At 42.2% G+C, this 25,249-nt stretch overlaps 1 protein-coding gene across 3 annotated transcripts in view; it reads right to left on the bottom strand.

Annotated features, from left to right (window-relative positions):
• LOC138761679 (thrombospondin-type laminin G domain and EAR repeat-containing protein-like) overlaps positions 1-22,454 on the bottom strand; it is a 126,737-nt gene extending 104,283 nt beyond the window's left edge. For 2 of the 3 annotated variants that reach the window (XM_069934248.1, XM_069934251.1), the window contains exon 1: positions 6,469-7,155. In XM_069934248.1, coding sequence (XP_069790349.1) covers positions 6,469-6,574 — 106 coding nt within the window. In that variant the 5' untranslated portion in view covers positions 6,575-7,155. Of the gene's footprint in view, positions 1-6,468; positions 7,156-22,391 lie in introns of those variants that run through there. The other variant, XM_069934250.1, reaches the window with a different exon arrangement.
• Positions 22,455-25,249: the final 2,795 nt, after the last annotated feature.

The raw sequence follows: 25,249 nt of genomic DNA, 5'->3' as shown, positions 1-25,249 counted from the left end.
TTTCCTTACTTCCTTGACAGTTTCCTGAGTGAACACTGATGGGAAAAAAATTAAGCTCTCTTTTGGCTTCATACAAAGTCCACCACTCTGATCTTCAAGGGGAACAAGTTTGTCCCTTACTATCCCTTTGCTTTTAATATACCTGTTGAAACCCTTAGGATTTTCCTTCACATTGCCTGCCAAAAGCAAGTTTTCTCTTGCATTTTTGATATCCCTTGAGTATCTCATTTGTTCCATGTTGCCTATTCCTGCTATACTCCTCTCTCTTCTTCTGAACCAGATCCCCAATATCCCTCAAAAATTAAAAGCCTGTTTATCCTTCCTCATTTCCTCAAAATTATCCCTTCTCCAATGTAATCATTGGAAGGTAGTGGACACTGCCCAGGACTTCACAGGCAAAACTCTCCCCACCACCGAGAACATCTACAGGGAATGCTGCCATCGGAGAACAGAAGCAATCATCAAGGATCCACATCATCCAGCAGACATTCTGTTCTCATTGGTGCTATCAGGAAAGAGGAACAGGTGCTATAAGAGTCACAGCACCAGGTTCAGGCTCCTCAACCATCAGGCTCCTCAACAACAAACTCAATCAGAAATCCATTTAAGGACTAACTTTTGCACTTCGTTGATTTTTTTCTCTTTGTATTATACAGTTTGTTTACATTTCTTTATTTATTTACATGTGCATGTTGAGTACGGTTATTTTGCACTATCAATAAATGTCTCACCTGCAGGAAAAAGAAACTCAGAGTTGTATATGATGTCATGTATATTCTCTGATAATAAATCTGAAATGCGAAATCTGAATATGAAATCTTACACTTCCATGCTTGGATTGATAACTAGTTTAGTGATGTATTAACAGTTTTCAATATTCAGTTCCAATACCCCAAAGTAGGCTCATCATTTTAGAAAATGCAGTCATCTTGTCATGCCTGTAGAGGGTAGAAATGTCCACATGCCTTGACTCCATATGCTCATCTCTGCTAACTGTGTATCAATCTGCTGCAACTTCTGGTGGCGTTTGTCCTGTTGAACATCCGTAATAACCATCCAGCACAGAAACAAGCCCTTTGGCCCATCTTATGCTGACTATCCAGCACCCTGGATAGTCTTTAGTGATGAAAAAGACTGCAAAACATCTGATAGGCGTGATTCTGTGAGCATCATTCAGAACTTTTTTCAATTCATTCAAGGGACGTGGGCTTCCCAGACTGAGTCAGCATCTAATTGCCTGTCCCTAATTGCCCTTGAGAAGGTGGTGGTGAGCTGCCTTTTTGAACCATTACAGATCTTGAGTTATGGGCATCAATGCTGTCAGGGATGGAGTTCTGGGATTTGGATGGAGCAACGGTGAAGGATCAGTGATAATATTTTCATGCTAGGATGGTCTGTGACCTGGAGGATGTCTTTGAAATGATGCTATTCCCATGCTTTTGCTGTCCTTTTCTTTCCAGCTGGAAGAGGTGGTGAGGTTTGGAAGATGCTGCGTAAAGTGCCGAGTTGCTGCCATGCATCCTGTAGACAGTCCAAATGCTGCGGCTGTGCGCCAGTGGTGGAGTGAGTGAATGGTTGTGGATGGACTGCCTTTCACCTACGCAACCATGTCCTGCATGGTGTTGAGTTGTTCCATGTCCTATATGGTTTTGAGTGTTGAAGCTGTACTCAACCAGGTTAAGTGTAACAAATCTGATGGCCCCTGTTCCAATTTAAGGACAGGTTCCCAAATATCAGTTTATGGGCCATTTGGGCTAGTGTTTTTTTGTTTCATCCAGATCAGGTCAATGAGGACACACTGTTTCTATCTTCCCATCTATCCAACTGTATATTATCTAATTTAGCAGAGTACACTGTGAATTACTTTATTCTCCCCTGATGTCTCAACAATTATATATTGCATCATGGTTACCACTCACCTTCTACATCATCCTATTCTCATCTGGCCTCATAGTCGTGCACAGATACAGCAATGGAATCAGGACATTGAGCCCACCAAGTCTGTGCTAATCTTCCAATATCATTTCATTTTTTAATTATCCTCATATTCTCCTCTCATGTAACACCACACTCCAGGGGAAATTTATAGTGACCAATACCTTTGGGATGTGGGAAGAAACCAGAGCACCTGAAGGAAACCCATGTGGTTGCAGGGAGAATGTACAAACTCCCCACAGATCACAGTGGGAATCAGGATTGAACACGTTGGGAGGCAGTCTCTACCCACTGTAATGCCCCAAGCTGTAGTATTTAATTTTCACTTGCATTATTTTTATGTTACTTTAGCCTGAAATTTCCACTAAGTAATCAGCAATACTCAAAAGGACCACTGAATTGTAGCTCTGTCACTGTACAGAGGTCCTGAACGTCCCACCACAATGTGCATGGATGCAAGTTTCCGAACCCCTGCAGTGTCTTGCTGCTGTAACAGATATTTCAGTTAGATACTGGGCTGGGAGGCCAGTGATGGGGAGTGATCTTCTGCTATGTCCTAGCATCTACACCAGGAATTTTAATAATTGAGCATGCTCAGTGATGCCTTTCATTGCAACATAAATGGGTAGTTGACACTTCCTTTGGCTTAAGCAAGTTCAAATATTAATTGATGTTGTTGCATTTACAACATCGGTTTCTGAATCTTCAACTGTATCTGTATTCTCCATCTGTGTCTCTATCTCCACCTATATCTGCATCTTCAGCTGCATCTACATCTGTACATTATAATTATGCATGTGACAATAAACACATTGAGCTTTGAACAGCTTTATGGTGCATGGTTAATATGTGTTGCTTCCTCTCAAATGTTGGTTTGTATTGCCTCATTCTCACTTGTAATGCCTCATTTTGTCACATTTTCACTTGCAACAGTGTCAAGTGTCAATTTTAACATCACACAGTTTATTCTTTCATTGATGACAAATAGGAAGTTGTGCTTTTCCTATCAGTCACACTATGTATTTGCTTGAGTTTGTGACAATATGCATTGAACTAGTAATCCATTGTTGTTGCATTCTATGCGATGCATCTGTGCATTCTCTTACTATCATTTTTAATGTGCCCCATTTCAATTATCTCACTGCATGCTTCTTGATCATTCATTTTCCAACTATACATGTAGTATGTTAACTCATTCTGACGTTCCACAATGTCTATGAATATTTTCTTACTTGTAATACTGCAAACTCTCGTGTCACTGTGTGAAGTCTCATTCTCATCTTTCATAATATATAATGTTTCATGGTCATCTATTGCACTTAATTTATAATTTTCCCATTTGTCTCTATCACCTGTCATCCTGTGGTATGTCATTTTCTCACCTGTCACTCAATATTGTCCTATTCTGATTTGTTACTTGATATTACCCCCAATTCTTAGTTATATGCTACAGGATACGACCACTATTCAGAAAGTGTGTTGACTTACTTTGATTCATGTATTCAAATACATCCATTTCTCACCATCACTTTGTTTGGAATGGTAACTGTTTTGCCCAAAACCATTCAAAACTGCAGAGTTGTGCACGCAAATGAACCTCCTCTTCATTGACTCTGCCTTCATCTCTCACTGCCTCAGGAAAACAGCCCAATATATTAAAAGACACATCTCATCCCAGTCACACTTTCTTCTCTCCCCCTCCCATTGGGCAGAAGACATACGAGTATGAAATCATGCATCTCAAGATTCAAGGACAGTTTCTTTTCTGCTCTTATCAGTATCTTGAATGGACCCCCTATTAGCAAAAATTCTATATTTTTCCCTTTAACATCTACACTTTTCCTTTATTGTGACCCTCTTTTTATTCTTGCACTATCAGCCGTACTAAGTAGAGGTTGACTTACCTGGATAAAATACAAAACAAGATTTTTCACTGCATCTCAATAAATGTAACAATAAACCATTGAATTCAATGTCTCATTCAATGTCCCTCATACATCTGTACACTGTAGGTTGTTTCTTACTGATATTTCTCCCTCCAGATCATTTCCTTTTCTCTTACCTGAACACTATACAGTATGTTGTCTGCCTTATTTGATGTACCATAATTTGCATGTATGCCGCTAATAATGACTCTTCCTCTGTTCTATCTACAAATCAAATGAAGCTGTCCACGTTTACACATAGCAAGACAAAAACTACTGACAGTCATGGATTGATCAATAGCAAAGAACATTCCTCCACACTAACCTTCTCCAACAAGAGAGGGGCTAACCACCTACCCTCAATATGCAATGTCATTAACATTACTGACTTTCTCACATTAATATTCTGAATGGAACTGCTGATCAAAATCTCAACTAAAAAATTAGAGGCTCAAGTGCAAATGGGTATCTTGCAGTGTGTGACTCACCTCTTGCAGGTCACAATTCAGGCACAGGATGTGTTCAGCTTCAAAGAAGTTTGATACTGTCTTGGTCAAAGCAGCCAGCACCCAAAACATTCATTGCTCTACAACCAATGCATGGAATCAGCTGTGTGAATCATCCTCAAAATGTACCACAATTACCCACCCAGATCACATGGAAAACATCTTCCACACCCGAGTTTGAGTTTAACTTTTGCATTGCCTCATTCTCAAAATATTATTGATCCATTCAAATTTGTCACAGTTTTGCCCTATTCTTCCTTTACGCAGAGAGTTGTGGGTGCCTGGAATGCCTTGCCAGGGTTGCCATTAAGAGTATCTTAGACAGGCACATGGATGAAAGAAAAAGAGGGGTTTACAAAGTAGGAAGGATTTAATTTTTTTTTGGAAGGAACATCGAAGGCTGAAGGGCCTGTACTGTGCTGTAATGTTCTATGTTTCAAAGTGTTTTATTATGTTCTTACATTTTGACCCATCCTTGCCTCCAATGCCAATATTGTATGCTCTCAGCTGTTGGTTTGTCCTTGTCCTTACATGCACACCTAACAGATGTAGAGTATCTAATTCTGGCCTGATATATAATGTATTGTTTATTAACCTGCAGATAGTTCATTGAATACCTTGGCAGCATTGATTACTGCTCTTCTAAATGTATTTTAAAATGCTTTTAACTACAGCAAGCATCTCAGGGCATTGGAAGAAGCTATCTACATGAACCCACTGGTGCCCTGGTCCTTGATACCAGACTCCCCAACACACACATTCTATTCTGAGTTCTATCACAAAAAGAGAATTACCTAGAGCAAAAAAAATGTATTGAAGGTTGTGCTCGAGTCTCCTGGGACCAAAGCCACTCAAAATGGAGAAGGAGCATTAGCATGGGATGGAGAACCTTGGGACTGAGTATTGGGAGGAGAAAGAAGCCCAGGTGAAGTGGTGGAAGAGCTGCACTATCTGATAAATGATCGTACCATCTGCTCATTGGGAAACTCTTGCCTCAATTGTGGAAGAATCTCTGCTACCTTCATCAGCCTCATCAGCACCTATGACCCCGCAGGAATGCAGAATGTGGAAAACCTCACTGTAACCTACTCCAGGACCACCAAAAGATCTGTTTGCACCATTGACATTGCAACTCAAAACATGGTGTAGACTTCCCTCCTCTCTATGGCCTCCATCTACATCTCCTGCTCCCACGGAAAAACAGACAACCTACTGAAAGACCCATCACATCCTGGACGCACTCTCTTCTCCCTCCTCCCATTGGAGAGAAAGCTTGAGTGTGAAAGCGCACTGAACAGCCTTAGAGATCGTTTATTTTCCACAACCATCAGGTACCTGAAGGAATCCCAGAACAGTGCCATCACACTACCCTTGCTCGGTGCTCATTGATCTTCCTTTCCATTGTCATCCTATACTTTGAAAATGGTATTCTTTTGGTGGCTGCCGCACTGTTAGAGGTGAATGTTAATCTTTTTTCTTGCCCTAATTGCAACTGTGAATATTTATTTTTATTTTCTTTTATCTCTTTCTGTTTTGGCCTATTGTTGTAAGTTAATTTATCTTATTTTTGTTGATGCCTCACATATCTGTGGCTGGAACAAGTAAGAACTGGGACATCTGTACATTATATGACAATAAACTCTCATGCTCCTAAACCAGGGTACAAACAAGTCACCCTCAATCCTGATCCTCAGAAGTGAAAAGTATTGGTCAGCAGATATGCTGGTCACTCCTCATTCTCACCAAAGGACATAGACTCGAGATACCTGGGAGTAGATATAAGTCATTAATAAGGAGGAACTGCCTCTCTCAGAGGAATTCTCTATTGAACGAAGCAGTAGGGATTGTCTCATTAACTGCATTTAAGATCGATGGATAGTTTTGAAGGAAACATGGGAAAAGGTGAGTCCTTGGCAAGGTCAGCCTTGGTACAGCTGATGGAGCAAGCTTGTCAGGCCAGACGGCAGACTCTTGCCCCTTTTTTTTTAACGTTCTTAGTTGCATTGCATAGTTTCCACAGGATGCAGTCACCTTCTCACTTGTGACAAGCAGCCTTGGAGTCCCTGTCTGCTCTCTCAGACCCCATCCCCTCCACTGCTTACCTGTGCACGGTCCCTGCCGCCGAGCGAAGTTGATGCCAACTCCCAAGTGCAAGACTGCACAGATCATCAGGTAAGGGGACATCGGGACCTCCTCAGTCGCATGCATGCACCAGAACGCTCCCCTCCGAAGCTCCAATCTTCCCAACCATCCCTTTCCGAAAGCGCCAGGACGTTCGGGCAGCTCTCCCTTGCCTCCTTCATCACATGCCGAGGTGGGGGAGCGCTCTCAGGACTCCTGGTTGGAACTGCCCCGCTGCCGGGCTCATCTCTCCAACCAGCCCCAAGGCCATCTCCGTCCCCTCGGCTGGGAGAGAAGCGGCCCTTCTCCCCTTCCTGGCCGGCTCCACAGAGCGGACAGGGATGATGAGACTTGCTCGGACACTGGGTTCTGTCAGACTCCTCTTTCAGACGGGACAGTCCCGGCGGGCGGACTGAGAATCGGAGCGCTCCGCCTGTCCACAGCAACGCTCAAAGATCCACGGGCAAACCAGCTCCTCAGCGGCAGGCACCGGAGCTCCCACCGCGGCCACTGGGGCAGAGAACTCCCCGGTTTCCATCCGCTCGGAGAAGTTCCCCTCTCGCTGCTGCCTTGTCTCGCAAACTCCTCCCGCTCCGCATCAGCACCGCCCAGTCGCCGAGCTCGGTCGGCTGAGAGCAACTGCGGCCAGAAGGTGGAAGAGGCTCAACGTGCAAACAGCGGCTGACAGTTTGGGCCGAAGCGAGGGGGGGGGGGGATCAGCTCACAGAACGATACCGTCACTTCTCCAGGAGTTGCCCAGATGAAGAAGACGCTGCGTGACCTGCTGAGTTTCTCCAGCACGTTCGGATATTGCACTACAATCCCAGCGTCTGCAGACCGACTTTACCCTTTTAACTCCTTCTCCGGGCGAACCCTCTATGGGACACGTATTATGAGAAAGGCTGAAAGACCCAGGGCCTCTCTGTCCAGAGCGACGAGATTTAAGATGGGCAGTTGGGGGTTACCAGTCAGTGTCTCCTGGCACCTTAATTAGATTTGTGGCCAAAGGGTAGGTATACAGTGGTTAATCCAAGGGTGTTAGCAGTTAAACTGTGCAGGACAGGAGCAGGCCCTTCGGCCCAACTTTGCTCAGAACATGATGTCCAAATTCAACTCCTCTGCTGCTCCAACATTTCCTCTATTCCTGCATTTTCATGCATCCATCTAGAAGCCCTTTAAATGCTGCTATGTTAACTGGCAGGTACATCTGTCCATTCCAGGCTACATCCTACACCCACCCCTCATACACCGCTATCATTCTGCACACCAGCCATCCTCCCCCACACCCATCCTACACCCTGCCCTACCGCCTACCCATCCTACACCCCACCTATCCTTACCCCACCCATCCTATTATTATACCCATTCTCCATCATCGCCATCCTACATGAGTTCTACGTCCTCATTCTGTCTCCTCTACATCTGCCTATTCTGAGCCTGCCTCAATCGCAGCTCATTCTGGACTGTGATTCTGGAACAAAGTTGAACACTGCCATCTTCACTCAGCTCAGTGCCTGGAGTTAATATAAAAGTAAATTCAGGTCTGAATCAGAAGTCCTGTCACCGCTTGCAGAATGTTCTAAAGTTCAGTACAGAGTTGTTTTTCTTTCCAAGGTTATTCACTGCAATTATGTGGGAAATACAGCAAGGTTGGGAATGAGTGGGACATAAAAGATCCCAAGACATTTACATGAAGAAGCACAGAGAAGCTTTTCAGTGTGACCTGGACAATATCTATTCCTAAACCTACATCCCTTATCCCCCTAACTCACTGATATTATGAGAAGCTTCTTCTGCACAAATAGTTATTTTCTTACACTACCAGAGATGACACTTCAAAATCTACTCTCATGGCTGTAAATCCCTTTGGAATGTCGTGCATACATTATAGCCACCCTATAAATGACTCTGGGCCTCTTGTCCCATTGTGGTGACCACTTCTAGTTACAGGACCATCTTTAATTTGTCTGTCCTACACAATAAGGAAAGTTATGCACTTATTTACAGAACATTCCAGTTCACCTTCAAGCTTATTTTTTCATTAAAAGGATGTCAAATCATATTGCATAGAGACCATACAACTCCCATTCACACCAGCCCTGGTTTATTACCTGGTAATTTGCCACTCCAAACTGCTTGACGTGTAGATGAATGATTGAATCTGGAGAGAGTTGATAGGATCTAGGAATTATTGGTTACCAGCAAAACGAACATGATTGCTCCCTGAACCAATAGCACCTTGATGGACTAAAATATCTCCCTTCAGGGAATATGAAGCATGGAAACTCTGGGTCTCTGATTGAAGTTACATGGGTAAGTGTCAGACATCACAGAGCACCAACTCCTCACATCCCTCCCGCAGCCCCAACCAGCCTCATCATATTACAGGCTCTAAAGTAAGAATGGAATCCCTAATCATTTTGATATCCTTTTAAAGATTGCCCTTAGCAAACACAAATCAAACCATCAACTTACCATCTGTGATGTGGAATGTTAACTCTCAAATCTTTACGCTAGCTCAGGGATGGACTTTGACACATTACATAATGAGGTAGACATGACCTATTAAATTTATGTAGATCAGGAGGCCCAGCTTTAGGAACAATGGATTTACTTTTATGCAGTCCGCTACATGGGAAAGAACAAAGTCAACCCATTTAAGACAGATGGTTCCCATTTAATTGGACGGCAAGGATGGAATGTACACAGGAAGATATTTGTGTTGGTTAAGAACTTCAGCCTAGAACAAAAGGATACTTATACTGACCTTCCAATAATATAACAGAACATAGACCAGAGAACATTACCTCACAGTACAGACCCTTTGGCCCACCATGTTGTGCTGACCTATATTTTTTTTAAATTTATTTATTTGAAAGATCATTAGGAATAATACAGCATACATTCCATAAAAACAATTTTATATATATATATATGTATATATAAAAAAACAATTAAAAAAAACAGAAAAAATGTCCCCACCCACCCTCCCACCCCATATGCCAGCTCTCTTAAGGAGAGCCAAAAATATATAAACAGAAACTAAGAATATATAATAAATCAAAATACATCTAAATGCATATATTCCAAATATGGTAACCACTTATTAACAAAAAAAAGAATAATTATTATGCAGATTATATGTAATTTTTTCCATAACAATACAAGCTTTCAATTCATTATGCCACCACATTATATTAATCACTATGTTATCTTTCCATGTACTTGCTACACATTTTCGAGCTACCTGACCTATATTTTTAAACCTATTCAACAATCTAAACCTACCCTACCCCTCACCCTTAGCCCTCTCATTTTTTTTGCATCCATGTCCCTAGAGTCTTTTAAATGTTCCTAGCATACCAGCCTCCGCCACCACCCTTGAATTCCAGGCCCTCTCTACTCTGTGCAAAAAGCTTATCTCTGACATTTCCTCTGAACTTGCCTCCCCTCACCTTAAACAGAAGTCTTCTGGTATTTTCTACTATATTTTATCCTAACTTTCCAAAATCAAATGATTAAAACTAGGAATCCTGATAACTGTCCCAAGTTGGCTGTGAGTATGTATTGATAATGTGAAATGTTCTGCCGAGAGCAGCTTGCAAAAGGTCATCTCACTTCAACTCCATGGGCTCATTGTGATTAGTTTGATTCAACATGGGTTTTTGAAAATTAAATCATGTTCAGAAAATCTATTCATATATTCTGAAGTTATAACAAGGATAGAAAGGAGTAAACCAGTTGATATGACTTTCTGAAAGACTGGAGTAAGGTGGCACATTAGGAGACATTAAGCAGGACAAAGCCACTCAGGTTAGTCAAAATCGACGACAGAAGGTACAGATCAGGAATAATCAGGATATTGTGCTTGGAAAACTGTGACCAGAAGCTCTGGACAGGATCAGTGCTGAGGCTCAGTTGTTTCTAATCTAGATCAATACTTTGGATGAGAGTTGCTGGTGATCCAAAGCTAGGCAGCACTGCAGGCTGTGAGGATGGTGCAGAGGAGCTTCAAGGGGTTAAGTGGATGGGCAAGGATGTCCTTATGGAAAAGAGTGAGGTAATTCACTTCTGCAGAAAAGAAAATTGAAAGGTAGAATATTTTTTATGTAGGTAATTGTGTTCAGAGGGATTGAGTATCACTAAGAAAACATTCACATACAGTAAGCAAGAAGATTTAAGTTGAAGAGTAGAGATATTTTGCTACAATTATGTGTGGAGAGACCATGAGACCACCCCTGGAAAACATTGTAGCTGTTAGAGCTCCTTACCTAAGGAAGGATATTCTTGTGATAGGAATGGGAAGATTCACCAGATGGTCCTGGGATAGTGTCATTGTTGTATGAGATACTACACTCACTTGAATTCCAGAAGTTTGAGAGCCAATCTTATTGAAACTTGCAGGGTTTGACAGGAGAAAATGTGGGGCTGGAATCTGGAACTAAATACAAACCTGGAGGAAATCAGAGAGTCAGGCAGGTTCTGTGGGAGGGGTTGGGGAGATTTTAAGGAAGGAATCACTGATGTCTCAGGTCATGACTGCATCAGGACCCTGCAGGGCTGACATTTGTCCTGGCTATGTTGACATCTAGAACCCAGGGTCACTGTCTCAAAATAAGGAGGGGGTTGAGAGAGATGAGAAGAAATGTTTTTGTCCAAAGGGTGACAAACCTTTGGAAGCCTCTGCCTAAGAGGGCGGTGGTGACTCAGTCAGAGTGTGTTCGAGAGAGAGTCAAGAGAGAGCAGTAGATCTTGGGAGATTAACAAGAGATGATGTGGAAAAGTGGTTCAACCTCGAGCTTATGGAATGACAGAGCAGGCACAAGACTCTGAAAGGTCTCTCCTGCTTTTATTTCCTATCATTCCTGTTTAGAGCATGATTAATTCTTACACAGAGCAACTGAAAGAGAAGCTCCCACCAAAAGTGATTTGGTCCTTTGAGTCTACTGCTTTGCTGCTGTCGTAATGAAATGGGCAGTCAATTAATAGTAATAATAATTGTAAGAAGAATTTTTTCATCCCCACAGATCTGTCCTCCACACGTCAATGCTCTCTGCTCTATCCCACTCTATGAACTAGTTAATTTGTGGTTTCCTAGATAGCCTTAAATGATTTATGCTGTTAGACAGAAGTCATGTAATATGGAAACAGGTCCATCAGCCCACTCAGTCTGGAACAACCATTAAACCATTCATTTTCACAAATAAGAACATAAGAAATAGGAGCAGGAGTAGCCCATCTGGCCCATCAAGCCTGCTCCGCCATTCAATGTGACCATGGCTGCTTTGATGATAGGCTCATCTCCACTTACCTGCCTTTTCCTCATATCCCTTAATTATCTTACTAAGTAGAAATCTATCCCACTTTGTCTTAAATATATTTACTGAGGTAGCCTCCACTGCTTCAATGGGCAGTGAATTCCACAGATTCACCACCCTCTGGGAAAAGCAGTTCCTCCTCATCTTTGTCCAAAATTTACTACCATGAATCTTGAGACTATGTCCCTTGGTTCTGGTCTCCCCTACCAATGGAAACAACTTGCCTACCTCAATCTTATCTATGCCTTTCATAATTTTATACATTTCTCTAAGATCCCCGCTCGTTCTTCTAAATTCCAACGAGTACAGTCCCAGATGATTCAATCTCTCCTCATAGGCCAATCCCTTCATCCCTGGAATCAGCCTGGTGAACCTCCTCCGCACCACCTCCAAAGCCAGTACATCCTTCCTCAAGGAGACCAGAACTGCATGCAGTACTCCAGATATGGCCTCATTAGTGCCTTGTACAGTTGCAGCATAACCTCCTTGCTCCTAAATTCAATCCCTATAACAATGGACAATATTCCATTTGCTTTCTTGATAGCCTGTTGCACCCGCAAAGCAACCTTTTGCGATTCACGCACAAGCATTCCCAAGTCCTTCTGCACGTCAGCATGCTGCAATCGCTTTCCATTTAAATAAAATTCTGACCTTCTATTCTTCCTTCCAAAGTGGATAACCTCACATTTGCCAACATAATACTCCATCTGCCCTCTCTCCGTATCCTCTGCAAAATTTGCCTTTCCCCTCAATTTAGTGTCACCAGCAAACTTAGAGACACTACACTCTGTCCCCTCTTCCATATCATTTACATATTCTATGAACAGTTGTGCATCCAGCACCGACCCTGCAGCACTCCGCTCACCACTGTTTGCCAACCAGAAAACACCCCTGCATTCCAACTCTTTGCTTTGTATTGGTTAATCAATCCTCTATCCATGCTAATACATCAGCCCCATGCATCTTTATCTTGTGAATGCCTTTTATGTGGCACCTTTCAAAGGCCTTCTGGAAATCCAAGTAAACAACATCCACCTGCTCCCCTCTATCTACCACACTCATTATATCCTCAAAGAACTCCAGTAAATTTGTCAAACAGGACCTTCCTTTGCTGAATCCACGCTGTATCTGCTTGATGGATCCATTTCACTCCAGAAGCCTCATTATTTCTTCTTCAATGATAGCTTCAAGCATTTTCCTAACTACAGATGTGAAACTAACTGGCCTATAGCTCCCTGCCTTTTGCCTACATACTTTTTTAAATAGTGTAATGACATTTGCTATCTTCCAATCCACAGGACCTGCCCAGAGTCCAGAGAAATTTGGTAAATTATCACCAATTACTTGACTATAATTTCTGCCATTACTTTCAGTCCCCTGGGATACATTCCATCAGGACCAGGGGATTTATCGATCTTCAGACCCTCATGTTTTCGGAGTGATAACTATTATATCCAGGTCCTCACCTCGCATCACATCCATAGCATCTGTCCTTGCCATGTTCGACATGTCCTCCACCATAAAGAATTACTCACATAATCATTCAAAGCCATTTCCTCATTACCCAATATCAATCTCCCCCTCTCATCATCCAAGTGAGCAACCTCACTTTTGTCTCCCTTTTCCACTTTATATAATTATTAAAAATGTTGCTGTCCGTTTTTATATTTTGTGCTAATATTTTCTCATAGCCTACCTTCCCACTCTTTATCGCTTGCTTTGTGGTTCTTTGATGCTTCTTTAAGATTTCCCAATTTTCTGGCTTCCCACTTCTCTTGGTGACTTTGAGCGTACTAGGTACTAAACATGACTACGTTAAAACATACCATTGCTATGTCCCAAATATTATAATGCCATTAAATGGAGGAACTAAAAGTGCTGTAATTTCTACATGGTCAAACCAAAATGTTTATAAATAACCTTGATTAAAATTTGGAATGTGGACTTTAATCACCTGTGAATTGCTTGATTACAAATTTAGAACTGTGGAGCACAGAGGTAAATAAAGGAAAAAAAGTTTGTTTATCCCAACCATTATGGAGGGCACAATATGTCATGCAATACAGAGACAGGCACTTCAGGCCACTCAGTCTGTGTCAACCATCAACTGTCCATTTCCTCAAATCCAAGATGAATCCCATTTCACTCTCCCCACATTCTCATCAACTCCTCCAGATTCTGTGACTTACTATGCAATCAATTAATCTCGCAATTCAAGAAATCGGAGATTACGCAGCGGGGCAGAGAGGGAGAAACAGGAAGAATGAGTGAACTCAACATAGGCAGCACCAGACATCAAGGTAGAAGCTGGGGCCCTGGAGCTGTAAGGTACCACTACGTCTCTGTCACTCCAGGGAGTGACAACTTCAACATTGCAGTGAACCCATTGTTTCGCATCCAGTTTCACAGAAGTTGGAAACCTGGATCCAAATTTGGCCTGGTAACGGGTGAGAGAGTGATGGTCAAATATTGTTTTTATAATTGGAAGTCTTGGCAGTGGCCAGTAGTGACCACAGGACCTTTGCTGTACAATTTATCCATTAATGATATGGAGTGACTGCAAGAATTATGATCAGTAAATTCATAGGTGACCCAAAAGTAATGTTATTGTTGATAGCAAGGAGGATCATCTTGTTAACATGTTTATTGTCATATACATTGTACAATGTACATAAACACCAAAAAAGTAGCTGAACAGTTACTTTATTAAGAGGGAGAAAAAACTCCAATAATTATCATTAAATTAAATAGAGATAATGTATACAAAAAAACAGATCGATAATGAATATTCGTATCACTATAAGTGTAAGAAAAAAAAAGTGGTGTTTCAGTTCTTTTGAGGTGTCATGATTAGTGTAACAAGGGCAGGTTCAAGAGCCTGATAGCTGTTGGAAAGAAAACTTCTTTCTTGGGGCAGCACCTCACATAGATGTCTGTAATGGATGGGAGGTCAGAGCCTGTGAGGGGCCTGGGTATGTTTGCTACCTCTGTAGCCTTCTGTGTTCCTGGGCACTCAAATGACCCAACCGGCCCATGTTAAAAATTAATCAGTAGCTACAGAATAGTACTGGAAAGTTGGTAAGATGGGCAGGTGGAATTTAATCATGAAAAATGTGAAGAGTTGCATTTTGGGAGGACTAATAAAGTAGAAGGTTTTGGGGTCTTCAAAAGGGACTTTGGTGTACAGGTCCAAAGATCCCTGAAGGTGGCAGCACAGATAAGTAGGATAGTGAAGTCACAGATGGGATGCCTGCCTTCATTAACAATGGCAGAGAAGGCAAGAACAGGGCAGTTAAGGTACCAGGTACAGTTTTGGTCACTAAAGGAAGGACATGATTACACTGGACAAGACACTGAGCAGATTCGAAGGACTTTTCCTGGGATGGAATATTTCACTAATGAGGAGAAACTGGATGAAGCTGAAGCTTTTTGTGTAGATGGCTAAGGGAAGACATGACTGATGATCACAAAATTATGAAGGGTACTGCCAGAGTAGGTGATGAGAAATTTTTCCCCTCAGCAGGGGTGCCTAGAAACCAGAGGGTACCAAGGGATTTGATAAGGGCAAGGAGATTTTGGGGGCTGTTCTTCATTCAGTGAGCAGTTGAAATCTGTCTGATGGGCTAATAGAAGAGATACCCTCAGAACATTTAAACTATTTCAATAAGATCTTGTGACATTATGTCACAATTATGTGACATAATTTCTGTCTTTGAAGTTCATAATGCCTTCTTCAAAAGTATGAATCATGAGCCAACAGACTCTGGCCTGTCAGGGCAGGTAATTGAATCAAGAACTTGCTTATTTGAACAGCTGCCATCTCTCAGCACTCTATTAAATTAGTTTCAATTCTAAAAATACATGTAATCAACAGATGATCTCTTGGTTTGACCAACAGTTTTTTTCCTGAGTTTTTAATAAAGCAAATACTCCATTGTTCTCAGTATCTCAAGAACCATCATAAAGCTTTTCATTTTTCTGCTTCTGCTGCAGAATTAGCAGACATTTTGTCTCTGCACATAGCTTGCCATCTGCCATCTCAAAAAATTATGTGTCTTTGTGTCCCTGTGTCCAACCCCACACTTATTCCCTGACTAAGAAGTAATGTATATTTTAACTAAAGATTAATCATAATTCTGTCACAGTACAGAAGCCAGAAGTCCAACACCTCTAAATTCAAGAACAGTTTTTGCCAACAACTACCAGACTCTTGAACCTCCCCATACTACCTTAACTCTGACCATGAGCTACTTATATTTATTATTTATTTTTTCATGGCATATTGTGGTAATTTAATGTATACTATTGTTGTTGGTGTATCTTACATACATGTTTAGCTGTAGCAAGTAAGAATTTTGGTGCATCCATACATTGTACTTATGTATATGACAATAAACTCTCATCATCATAAACCACACCATATGTATGACTCAATAACTCTCTATAATACCATATTGCCACACCACAGCTGTCTTCTTCGAACAACCATCATCCAGAAAATTGCTTCCATTTATCTTTATATATTACAGTGCAGTGTCTTAGAATAAATACCCACTACTATCCTCTTGGAAAACATGCCCAATCTGCAAGATTATTAACTTAAAATGGCACCATACCCAGCATTTAACGATATCACTGTGCTCTATCAGGTGGACATCAATGATCCCACAGTACAGCTCAAAGAAGAACAAATAAATTTTCCCACCCCAATTTATTCCTCAACATAACGGAAGAAACTAATTACCTCAGTCATATCACCATGGCATCTCTTGGCCCTCTAACCTGAACCCAGTGGCTCTTCAAGACCTCTATTTTCTGTATTGAATATGACATTTTATAACAGCAAAGTAAATGTTCTATGTTTCCAATTACATATTCTCAACATGAGAACATAATTGAAATTTCTTCTATTTCCAGTTCCTTAATATGTTGGTGCCTTTTTTTTCCCCTTCTTATTTGTTAAATATATAAATTTTGCTTGTGTGTTTTATGTACCTGGGAATCTTCAGCAATTCTGACTTCCATTGCATCTGTAAAAACACAAAATGCTGGAGAAGGTCAGCAGGTCAAACAGTCTCCTTTATGTAGCAAAGGCAAAGATACAGAACCGACGTTTCAGGCTTGAGCCCTTCATCAAAGTATGAGAAAATGCCGGCAAATGTCCAAACAAGAGTAGGAGGGGAGTGGCAAAGGGAGGAGATGATAGGTGGAGAAAGGAGGGAGGGGACAGCAGCCATGAGGGGAAGGAGGGATGGCAGGGCTGTGTGGGAGAAAAAAATAGGAAAGACTGGAAAAGGGGAGGGGGGAAAGAAAAGACTAGCAGCTTTAATGGAAAGCAGCAAAGTCAACATTCGTGCCATATAGCTGGAGAGTGCCCAGACGGAAAATAAGGTGTTCTGTTTTTGTGTTTTTACTTCATCCACGGTGTCTACAGAATCTTGTGATTTACTTCATTGCATCTGTATTGCACTTATGCATATGACAAGAAACTTCATTCACTTATTAAGTTCAAGTCTAACCCAGTCCATCATAGGCTCAGCCTCATTTCACTTGAAGAGATCTCTGTGAGGCACTGCCTGTAGAAGACAGCCAACATTATAAAGGACCCCATCATCCTGGACACAACCTCTTCTTACCTTCGAGCCTGAAAACCAGCACTTTTAGGATCAAGGACTTTTTTTTCCCCAACAGTCATCAGGTTCTTGAAACTCCTGTTTTACCCTATCCCTCACCATTAAATGCTTCAGGACCACCATAAGATCTGTCTGCACAATAGAAACATCACTACTGCAACTATGTAAAATATTTATTATCTCTGTTTCTGTCTCATGAGATATTGTGGGAATTTAATGTACTGCATATGATCGTAGTTGATGTATCTTACTCTTATATACTGAGGAAATCTGGGACTATTTATGCTAGAGCATTAACACTAACACTGTAAGAGCCACATCACACTTGAGAGTGGTGCACAAGCACAACAATACACAACCAGTAGCTGGATAGGAGTAAAGAAGTGTGCTGTTAAACTTACAAGCCTTTGCAGTGTTTATTAAGACCTCCGACGGTACAACATGGACATAACACGGTGGCAGCGGTGGGATAGACCAAAACCCACACCATATGGAAAAAAAATTGAAATAAACACGGAGAGAAGGGAACAAAGAAAAAGCACCATTATCTGATTAGCAGAGCTGGAGAAGAAAATGGCCACAGCAGTAGCATGCAACCAGTAATGGACAGGGAAGCTGACAACGTCATAGAGGCTTTCAAAAAGTTCAAGCAAAAGTGCAACCTGCCATTCAAAGGTTTCCTCAAGGGAATCACATCAGAGGAAAAGGTTAGTTACATCCTTCTTTAGACAGGGAAGTGAGGACTAGATGTTTAATAGCTGAGAGCCGGCTGAAGAGGAAGAAAATAACCCAGAAAGGATATTTGAAAATTTTTCCTCTCATCTGGAACCATAGAATAAAGCGATAGGAGTCCCAGGGATTAAAACAAGAGCCTGACGAGTCAGTCGATAATTTCCTCACAAGGCTAAAGAATATTGCTATGAAATGCAAGTTCATAGAAATCGAGGAGAAAATAGTCGACCAACTAATCTGGGGAAGTGCTCATCTGAAGTACAGAAAGCTCTCATAGGAAAAGATAGCTTCAAACTAGCAGATGCCAAGGATGCAGCTAGGGCCTTTGAGGCCACTAGGAGGCAGATGTAATCTTTCTCCATGTAGGCCACATGCAGCACAGTGATAGAAGGGTCGATGCCATACAGTTCACACAGAGAAAGCTTCAGACATCTGAGAACTGTAGGAGGTGCAGCAGACTACACCCCTTCAATGACTACAAGAAATGCCCCGCGTATGGTTCGAAGTGCAGGAAGTGTGGGAAGGCCAATCACTGGGAAAAGATGTGTAGGTCTGGCACGAAAAGAGAGAGAAAACAAGAATACAGAAGGAAAGTACACCGCGTCGAGGGAAGCAACAGCAGTGACTCCGACACACTGACGCTCGATATCGAAACAGTACTCCTCCATGAAACATCCAAGAAAGGGAAGGAAGGAATAAGTGAATTGCCCACCATGATCCAAGTGAAAAGATCCATCAGAAACAAATCGACAATATTCAACTTGAAAATAAAGTTGGACACTGGATGACAAAGCAATGTCCTCCTGCTCAGACTGTACCATCAGATGTTCCCCGAGAGCATGGTGAATGGGTACCCAGAGGAAGGCACACTAGAAGCCATAAGTGTCACACTGCATGCTATGGTGGCCCCATAATTAAACAAGTAGGAAGAGTCCAAATAAAAGGCAGACATAAAGGAAAGAGCATCATATGCACATTCTTCGTGGTTGACGCCGACGGACAAGCAATCCTGGGCCTGAATAGTTGTCAAGAATTACAGCTAATCTCTATAAACAATGAGATCAGGGAGAAGAAAATGTCCAAGTGGATCAATAATGACATCTCGCTTGAGCAACGCCCTCCTATCACAAACAGGGCCGAGCTCATGGACATGTACCCTGAATGCTTTGATGACACAGTTGGGTGCTTTGGAAATTTCAAATACCACATAACCATAGACCCAGAATGCGAACAACTAATCTATGCTCCATGGAAGGTGCCAATAGAGCTGAAATAAAGGCTAGAGCAGGAGTTCGAAGAAATGGAAGAAAAACGAGTGATAGCGAAAGTGGTCAAGCCAACCGACTGGGTGAACTCCATTGTTATAAAGGAAAAACCGAATGGCAGCCTGAGGATATGTCTAGATCCCAACGACTTAAACCAAGCAATCAAAAGAGGTCACTATCGAACATCAATGCTGGAAGACATCACCTCGGAACCAACAGGATCCAAAATCTTTAGCAAGATAGATGCAAAGAATGGATATTGGAACATGAAGCTGGATGAAGAATTGGCATTGCTCAGAATATTCCACACTCCATTCAGCCGGTACAAGTTCCTGCGCCTACCTTTTGGCCTAAAGGTGAGCCGAGATGTCTTCCAACAAAAGGTAGATGAGACCTACAGGGGATGCAAGGGCGCTGTCGGCATCGCACAGGACATTCAGATCTTTGGTAGAGACAGGAAAACCCATGATCTTCACCTACACGAAGCCATGGAGAAAAGAGGGGCCAGCATCAAACTCAATGCAGACAAATGCATCATTAAGGAGAAGGAGTGCCAATTCTTAGGAATGGTGTACACACCTGATGGGGTCAGGCCAAGCCCAGAGAAGGTAGCAGACATTGCTTAAATGGAACACCTAAAGGACATAAAGGAACTAAGAAGCTTCCTTGGCCTGGTCCATTACACGAGTTCCTTCACCCCACACAAGTCAGACCACACAGCCAACCTGAGAGAGCTTCTGAAAGAGGATGTGGAGTTTCAGTGGTCACTATCGCATCAACGAAATTTCAACAAACTTAAGGAAGTGGGTCTGCAGAGAAATAGAACTGAGCTACTACGACAGAAAAAGAGCTGCCACATTCCAACTGGACGCTTCCATCAGAGGCCTTGGGGCAGCATTGGTGCAGGAAGGGAAACCGATAGCCTTTGCCTCAAAACCCCCGGCAACAGCAGAGACCCAATAGGCCAATATTGAAAGGGAGCTGTTGGCAGTTCTATATGGATGCAAAAAATTCCACCAATTCCTCAATGGGAGACAGTTTGTGGTAGAGAGTGATCATCGTCCACTGGAACACATCCAGAAAAAGAACCTCAGCAAGGCACCAACCAGACTTCAGAGACTACTCCTCCGGCTCCAATGTTATGACTTCACCTTGAGGTACAGGCCAGGGAAGGAAATGGTGCTCGCCAATGCTTTGTCACATCTTTCCCCAAATGAAAGCTGAGACACCAAGGACATACATCATTGAGACAGAATCTGGCAGGCAGCTGAGATAAAGCAGGACCCACATTCACCCAAATATGAAATGAAAGACATGGAAATCAAGGTTTTTCACCTTGTCAGTGTGACCAGTAACAAACTAAACCTGATTAAAGAAGAAACTGCAAAGGACAAGGTGCTCTCGCAACAGGTGATACAGGGATGGCCAGAAACGATAAAACAGGTACAGCCTACAATATGTCAGTATTGGTCTGTCAGGGATGACATATCCCTGGAGAACAGTGTACTGCTGGCAGGGTCTTGGCAGATAATACCACAGAAAATGCAAAAAAGAAATTCTCCAGAAAATACACCAAGGCCACATGGGAATGGAGAAATCCAAACAGAGCAAAGTCAGCAGTTTACTGAACAGATGTGTACAAGGACATCGAAAAAATGGTGGCTACATGTCCAGCATGCCAGAAATACACAACAAAAGGAAGAGATGATTCCCACTGAAATACCTGCCATGCCATGGCACACTGTGGGAGCAGACCTATTCGCAGAAAACCAAGAGTGGTATCTTAATGTGACCAGATACTACTCCAAATTCCTCTTCATCAGGAAAATGAAGGACCTGAGAGCACCAACCATCACTGCTGCAGTACGTGAGTTCTTCACGTACAGGGGATACCTGAATAAGTGATATGTGACAATGGGACCCAATTCACATCGTGTGAATTCAAAGAAATAGCTGCAGAATATGGGTTCACCATCACTACATTACCCTAAGGGCCATGGATTCATTGAGAGACATGTACAGATAATCAAACGCACTCTCACTAAGTGTCGAGAGACAAAGGAAGATCCTTATCTTGCTCTTCTGTTGCTGCGAGCAACACCCTTCAGGGCCGACATGAGCAGAGCTTCTGAATGGCAGAATGTACAAGACAACCCTACCCAGCAAAATCTGTCCACCAGACAACCAAGAGGAAACAAGAAGAAAGTTGACTAACATACATGAGGGAAGTTGTCAACATTACAACAAATATGCACAACCATTACCAGAACTCTTCACCGGGCAGCATATGCATGTTCAAGAGCCAGGGATAAAAACTTGGAGTCCAGCAGAGATTGTTCGAAAAGCTGAGACACCAAGGACATACATCATTGAGACAGAATCTGGCAGACAGCTGAGATGAAACAGGACTCACATTCGCCCAATACCAGATCTGACACAAAAAGCACCAGAAGCATCAGCAGGTTCTGTAATTCCAACATCTTGTGAGGGAACACGAGGCGAAACCCCATCCAACAACACCACAACGACTGCACACAAAGCAGCAGGAGAACTGCAGAACCAAACAGTTGCACCGGGTCTACGAGGTGGAGAAGCAACATCCTACCACTACTGCGATTCCGCTGAAAACAATACAGAACTGCAAATGTGTAAATAGAATAGTTAATTTTTAATTGCAACTGCAGATAAAGAAGCAGTATCAATAAATTTTTAAAATTTTAATAATTATCTTTCTTAAGAAGGAGGGATGTTATATACTGAGGAAACCTGGGACTATTTTATGCTAGAGCATGAACACTAACACTGTAAGAGCCACATCACTCTTGAGAGTGGTGCTTGCGTGGTGAAACACATTGTATCAATACCAGTAGCTGAATGTGAGTAAAGAAATGTGCTGTTAAACTTACAAGCCTTTCTAGTGTTTATTAAGACCTCCGATGGTACAACACGGACATACCTGTGTGGCTGCAGCAAGTGAGAACTTTAGTGCATCTGTACATCGTACTCATGCATATGACAATAAACTTTGATTCAGTCATTCACCACATGGACTCCTCTTGTGGACATCAGCAGTCTCCTGTGCAAAATTAAATCAGCCATAAGCAATGGCAAAAGTATGAAGGTGAACACAGATCTTTCAAGAGGGGTGGGAACACAATTTCTTCTATGCACCCAGCAGGGAAGGCAATTTCCTCTGCTCAGTTCTCTGCTACTTTGTTTGGCAATCTGGAAAGCAACATAGACTCACACTCCAAACCACACAGTCCCTTCTCAACCATAGAATCCAACGTGCCTCAGAGAAAACCAATACATCAATCTGAGATGTATTAAATAGGAGTTGTGGTGACGCAGATTTTTACAGCACGAAAACTGATCCCTCGGCCCAACCCGTCCAAACGGACCAAACTTGTCCAGCCAAGCTAGTCCCACTTCTTTGCATTTGGCCCATGTCCCTCTAAACCTTTCCTATCCATGTATCTGTCTAAATGTCCTTTAAACACTGCAATTGTACCCGCCTCTACCATTTCTTCTGCCATCTTGTTCCACCACTCTCTATGAAAAAGGTGTCCCTCAGGTCCCTTTTAAATCTTTCCCCTTCTCTGCCATTTAGTTTTAGATTACTTACCTTTCATATTCTGCTCATTATTTTTATAGATTAAACTATCTTTCACTTAATGTAGTTTTTATTACTGAAAATTTATTCAGTGTAACTTTTTAAAGGCTTTGGATGCATTTATGGTTACATTTGTAATAATGTTTGTAGATCTGTGTTGCATGGAACAGTGTAAAGACATACCATGTGACCAATAAGTGGCTCAAAGGTCACACTGCTGTAAGTACCACTGGAACATCTGGTCACTATTCTTACTGCTGTCTGCCAGGGCCTTTCTGCCCACACTGTCATGTTTCCCTTAACAGGACAATGGTAAGTAATGTAGTTCATTGGCTGTGAAAAGCCCAGGACATCCTGAGATCCTGGCAGACAATGCTAACTTCATTCATTATTAGGTGATTGACGTGGACACAGTGGAAGATGGTTCCCTTCCTCTTCCTGACATTCTTCCCCTTTATGAATGCAACATTTTTTTTTGGAGAATGCAATTTGAAGTCATCTCTTAGACTACAAGCAGTGTCTGAGTTACTCTGGGTAATCTAGGTGATCTAGGTGCCTCTTGTGTGGTCCAGCATTAAAGTATATCTGCACTTCATTCAGAAGGAATGAAACAAGTAAAAGTGTTCATGAAATTGGGTGGGGAGGGGGCGGAGGTAGTTGGGGAAAACAAATCTGCAAATAGAAGTCAACATCAAAGAGAACTTCACTGTGGACAAAAGTTCAACATAAAGGGCTTCGCTGGAGATGTGATGTGTCCATGTAATTTCAACACGATTCAGACATGGACTTTATTCAAAACTTCAGTAAACAACTGACACCTGACAGACAGCAGACATTAGGCACAGGTAGCGCCTGACTCAATGGGTGAGGTCCCTGATCTCCACTCAAAGGAGCTGGGAATCCAGTTGTGAAAATGTTGCAGAGCAAAGGTAGAATGGATCAAAATCTGAACAAAACATCCGAGACAAAAAATAGCTTAACATGGAGACAGAAGAGAGCGCGGACGTGGGAATCCGAGGCAAAAAAAAAACCCAATCCATTGGAGGAACTCAGAGGGTTGAGCAACATCGGTGGGGGAAAAGAGGATTGTTGATGTTTTGATTTGAAACCCTTCATCAATCTTAATGAAGGGTTTCAGTCTGAAACATCAACAATCCTCTGAAGCTGGTCAACCCGCTGAGTTCCTCCAGAATATTGCTTTTTTTAAACATAAATATATATAAATTAAATAAACATTAATGAGAGTGTTTTATGATATAGAATCTCAGAAAATGGGTGCAGAAGGATATTTAGCCCTTTGAGCCAGCACCACCTCTCAATACCATCATGGCTCTATCATATGACATCAAAACCCTTTCCCAGATTTCTTTCCGTACCCCTTGAGGGCCGCAACCAACTCCCATGTGAACATATCTAATGAGCCAGCCTCAACAACTTTCTGGGGCAGGGAGTTCCACAAACACACAGCCCTCTGAGTGAAGAACTTTCTTCTCATCTCAGTCTGAAATGGTTCCCCCCTTATCCGGACTTCCCCAACATTTGCAATGTTCTTCCTGTATCTAACATATCCAGTCTTGTCAGAGTTTCATATGTCTCAATGACATCCCTCTTGTTCTTCTAAATTCCACTGAGTAGAACCCCAATCTATTTAGTCTTTCTTCACAAGGCAGTACTGCCATCCAGGCACCAGTCTGGTACGCAACTGTAATGTGCACAAATAGGCAAATATGGCATCAACTTTATACAGCACGGTCAAAATCCAGAAGCAGTTTACTGATGATAATACTGTGGCTAAAATACAAGAACCAGATCACCAGGTTTGTGGGTTACAAGGTCATGGTCCCCCGAGATTATCTCTTTCTCTGATAATGTTAAATACTGGCCACTAGGGAGGCTGTTCTGTTCTGTGTCATAGTGTTGTATGATTTTTCACATTGATTTGGAGAGGAGACGGAATCTGTGGTCAAGGTGGAAGGGGAATATTAATTAAATGTCTTGACCACTTCATTTGGCAGCTTTTTCTACATACCCTCTGCTCTTTGTGTGAAAAAGGTGCCTCTCATATCCATTTTAAATCTTTCTCCTCTCAACTTGCATCTATTCCCCAAGTTTTAGATGCAACTGTCCTGGGAAAAAGACCTTGACTGTACATCTTACCTATGGCCCTCTGAAAGTTCCCCACTCAGCTTTCTGTACTCCAG

The sequence above is a fragment of the Narcine bancroftii genome, chromosome 4 (assembly GCF_036971445.1).
Source record: "Narcine bancroftii isolate sNarBan1 chromosome 4, sNarBan1.hap1, whole genome shotgun sequence".
NCBI classification, from domain to species: Eukaryota; Metazoa; Chordata; class Chondrichthyes; order Torpediniformes; family Narcinidae; genus Narcine; species Narcine bancroftii.
Note: the sequence above shows the minus strand (reverse complement) of the source record. Positions and strands in the feature narration are given on the sequence as shown.